The sequence below is a fragment of the Budorcas taxicolor genome, chromosome X (genome assembly GCF_023091745.1).
Source record: "Budorcas taxicolor isolate Tak-1 chromosome X, Takin1.1, whole genome shotgun sequence".
Taxonomy (NCBI): Eukaryota; Metazoa; Chordata; class Mammalia; order Artiodactyla; family Bovidae; genus Budorcas; species Budorcas taxicolor.
The window spans coordinates 16,052,458-16,056,243 of NC_068935.1; the positions used below are offsets into that span (position 1 = coordinate 16,052,458).

The 3,786-nt window shown below is 58.2% G+C and overlaps 1 protein-coding gene across 1 annotated transcript; it reads right to left on the reverse strand.

Moving 5' to 3' along the window:
• Positions 1-294: 294 nt before the first annotated feature.
• Positions 295-3,427, reverse strand: LOC128070525 (testis-expressed protein 13A-like). Its single transcript, XM_052663824.1, has 3 exons — positions 2,969-3,427; positions 1,823-2,511; positions 295-319 (listed from the first exon to the last, which is right to left on the reverse strand). Exons 1-3 carry the CDS (start codon positions 3,425-3,427, stop codon positions 295-297), a joined length of 1,173 nt encoding a protein of 390 aa, XP_052519784.1.
• Between the last annotated feature and the right edge of the window lie 359 nt (positions 3,428-3,786).

Here is a 3,786-nt window from a genome sequence, read left to right on the forward strand (position 1 = left end):
AGTCAGATACAACTGAGCGACTTCACTTTCACTTTTCACTTTGATGCATTGGAGAAGGAAATGGCAACCCACTCCAGTGTTCTTGCCTGGAGAATCCCAGGGACGGGGGAGCCTGGTGGGCTGCCGTCTATGGGGTCGCACAGTGTCGGACACGACTGAAATGACTTAGCAGTAGCAGTAACACAGCTTATAGGCATCAGATGGGCAGATGCACACCATCCTCCCCCTTCTACCCCCTCCCTCTGGAAATTGATTTCCCATCAGGGTATGTTCTATTACGCATTTCTGAATTTACTAGGAGCTTTGTAGCCAGATTCCCCTCCCACTGTAATCTGGTGATAGGGGGAGAAAAATCTCAGGATGGCATCCTTTGTTCAGTGGTCTAGACCAGCAAACCCTCCAGGCACTATCAGTTGCTGACTCACCTTGGAAGTGGTACAAGTTCCCTGTTCAGATCTGCCTGTCCCCAAGTGGAGACTGGGGAGGATTCTCCTCTCATGAGGCTGAACAACGATAACAGTCCTTGTCTGCAGCTGGTGCTGGTATCCTCTGTACAAAGCCCTGAGGGATTCCCTTACGGGTGGTGAATCTCTGCCCTGTTGTAAGCCCAGGGTTAACCTCAGGCCTGCTTTGTTTCTCATGTAACTCAGAACATGAATGAGCTGCTTGTCCAATTCATTCCTGGAGCCTTGGGATGCAGGAAGCCCCACTACCCATCACTCCCTGATGCACCTCACCAGTCAGTTCCAACATCTTTGACGGTTTACAATTTGCAACTTCTCTTCTGGTATAAATTTCTGGCTTGGCAAAAATCTGGTTGCCCAGAACAAGAACTTGTTCAAGTTAGCTTAAAGAACAGAGGATTGCTGTGGATCTTCACTCAGCAAAACTGCAGGAAGTGGAAAAGTGGTCAGGCGGTCACTCTCCAGCTCTGGGGTCACAGGATCAACTCTTCTCTGCTTGGCTGTGCCTCTCTGCCTCCTGGGCCCTCATAGTGTCATTCTCTAAAAGACACCTGGCCTCTGTAAAGCACACAGTTCTGTTCCCCCACAGCCAGGGCCAGGTGTCAGCTGTGGCCTTGGTGTTCCATGACTCTGACCTTGACCCCAACTCCCAGTGACCCACTGCTTCACTTCCCAACATCATCTGGACTATGGAATCTGCCTCTGTTCAGATTCTCAGAATATTTGGTTCAGGGTGGGTCACATGTCCCATGTGAAACCGTTTGGCTCAGGATTGGTCAAACGTCCATTCCTGGTCCAATCATCTACAGCTTAGTGTGGGGGTGGGGGTAGGGAGTGGGAGTGTTATATACCGGCTGCCCAGGTCCAACAGATACTAGGGTTGGGAAAAGAAATACAAACAGAAGCTGCAGCAGTTCTGGGGTGTGGATACTTGCTCAGTCGTGTGTGACTTTTTTGTGACTCTATGGACTGTAGCCTGCCAGGCTCCTCTGTCCAAAGAATTCTCTAGGCAAGAATACTGGAGTGGATTGCCATTTCCTTCTCCAGAGGATCTTCCTGACCCAGGGGATTGATCCAGGGTCTCCTGCATTGCAGGCAGATTCCTCCCTGTCTGCACCACCGGGGAAGCCCCTGGAACACAAAGGGGGTCCACGAGGGTGGGAAATGGGGTCGGAGTTGGGGAGGGTGTAGACTGCCTACACCCTCGCCAACTCCTCCCCTCCTCCCCTCCTCTCGTTCTCCCTTTCTTCCCCCGACTCCACACCACACAGTCCCCTCCCCCCCCCTTTCCCCCCCTGCTGAATATATTTTTGTTTCACATTTCTGAATTCACTTGAGGGCTCTGTAGTCAGATACACTTTCCACAGTGGAAACAATTTCCCCTCAGTGAAAAATTAACAGATTTACACCAAGGGCAATCCCAACTCCCAGGCCTGTGAAATACTGGACGTCTTAGCTGCTGAAGGGGATCAGAGTCGTTCCTGTCTCCTCCTTGAGGGTCTATTCCCTGGATCCCTCCATCAGACCACAAGCTAAAATCGGAGGATCCCCAGTGGGGAGATGTCTGAGATAAAGCTCCTGCTGTGAACAGTGCTTGTGGTGGAGATGTGTGTGGGGATGGTGTTGGTGCATCTGGGAAGGGGGATAAGGGGCATGAGTATGAGTATGTGAATGAGGCAGGGAGCTGGACAGGAAGGGGTTCAGGTGAGACTGTTGCCTCGGGCTTGAGCATCCCAGAGAAAGAATACATGGCTGTTTCCACTGACCCAAAATCTCCCTCCCTCTGCCCGCCAGAAGTGTAATTTTTCTGGTCTACAACTCCAAGAAGCTGCATAAGGTCTGCACTCAGATCTTCTGCTCCCTTGGCAGCTTCCGCCCCGTCTGCATCATACTGTCTTCCTCCTCCTGTGGCTTCAGAAGCTGCAGCAGTAGTAGCAGTGGCCCCTGTCTCTTCCTCCTCTTCACTTGTTCCTTCTGTTCCAGCCACACCGGCAGGGGCCAGGCTTGGCCCCTCTGTGACTGGTGCCGCCTGGGAAGACTGCAGCTCCTGGAAAGAAGTGAGCAGAGTTGCGACCTGCCCTGACATGGGGTGGGAGGGGGTGGGGGGGGGAGGGTGGAGCGGGGGGCGGGGCAGCAGGACGGAATGGGCGGGGGCTGGGCACGCGGGGGGGAGGGGCGCGGGGCGGGCGCGCGGGGGGGAGGGGCGCGGGGCGGGCGCGCGGGGGGGGGCGGGGGGCGCGCGGGGGGGGGGCGGGGGGCGCGCGGGGGGGGGGGCGCGCGGGGCGCGCGGGGGGGGGGGGCGCGCGGGGCGCGCGGGGGGGGGGGCGCGCGGGGCGCGCGGGGGGGGGGGGGGCGCGCGGGGCGCGCGGGGGGGGGGCGCGCGGGGCGCGCGGGGGGGGGGGCGCGCGGGGCGCGCGCGGGGGGGGGGCGCGCGGGGCGCGCGGGGGGGGGGCGCGCGGGGCGCGCGGGGGGGGGGGGCGCGGGGCAGGCGACGATCATCTCACGGCCTTGAAGATCTTCCACTTCAGGAGGTCCCGCTCTTTCTGCACTTCCGCTAGGCTGGCCTGGGTCAACTTCAGCTGGAAGGCCGCCTCCTTGCGTTCCACCTCATGCTGTGCCGCGAGCAACGTCAGGTCTGAGGCCAACGCCTGAGCTGCCGACCTGTGCAGCCCGGCGAAGTCGTGCAGCCACTGCACCCGGTGCCTGTGTAACTGGCTCTGCTTGTAGGCGAAGCGCACGCCCAGGGCCAGGCTGCTCCAGGCACAGGCCTCTTTGGCCTGGCTGGGCACCAGGCGGTCCTCCAGGATGGCCCTGAGCTTGTCTTCCACCTTCTCCCAGGACAGAGAAAGATTCTCAAGGTAGAACTCAGGGCCTTTCGCGTGCCTGGACATCCTCTCGTTGATGAAAGCCATCACTTTGCCATGCCGGAACCCACTACTGACGTCCTCAGATTTCAATGCCATGACGACTGAGTGCCTTTGGGGCTTCGCTGGCTCTGTGGGGATGAATGAATCAGTCCCCCTCCCCTCCCCCACCCCATGAATCTCCTCTTCTCCGCTTGCCTCCCCCCACATGGTACACCCTCCTAAAGACCTTTTGCCCTGCCCCAGGACGCCTCCCACCAAACCTCACCTCCTGACCAGTGAGAGTACAGGCCAAATAAAACCGTCTACCACACCCAAAAGGTACCTCTCTCTCCTCGAAGGCACCAAGAAAAGAAACGCTTCGGCCTACCCTTCGAGGTTTTTACCTCGGGAATGTTCCAACTCCCAGAAACTGCGAGGGAGAGGGGGGTGCGTGTAGAAGATTTTCTCCCCTCCCC

Excerpts from the sequence above, each read along its gene's own strand:
- LOC128070525 (XM_052663824.1), bottom strand. The coding sequence starts at position 3,427 with ATGGCATTGAAATCTGAGGACGTCAGTAGTGGGTTCCGGCATGGCAAA. Across the intron at positions 2,512-2,968 it reads AGTGGAAGATCTTCAAGGCC|GAGCTGCAGTCTTCCCAGGC; the intron begins GTGAGATGATCG and ends ACTTCTTTCCAG. Across the intron at positions 320-1,822 it reads AATTGTTTCCACTGTGGAAA|GGGAATCTGGCTACAAAGCT; the intron begins GTGTATCTGACT and ends TTACAGTGGGAG.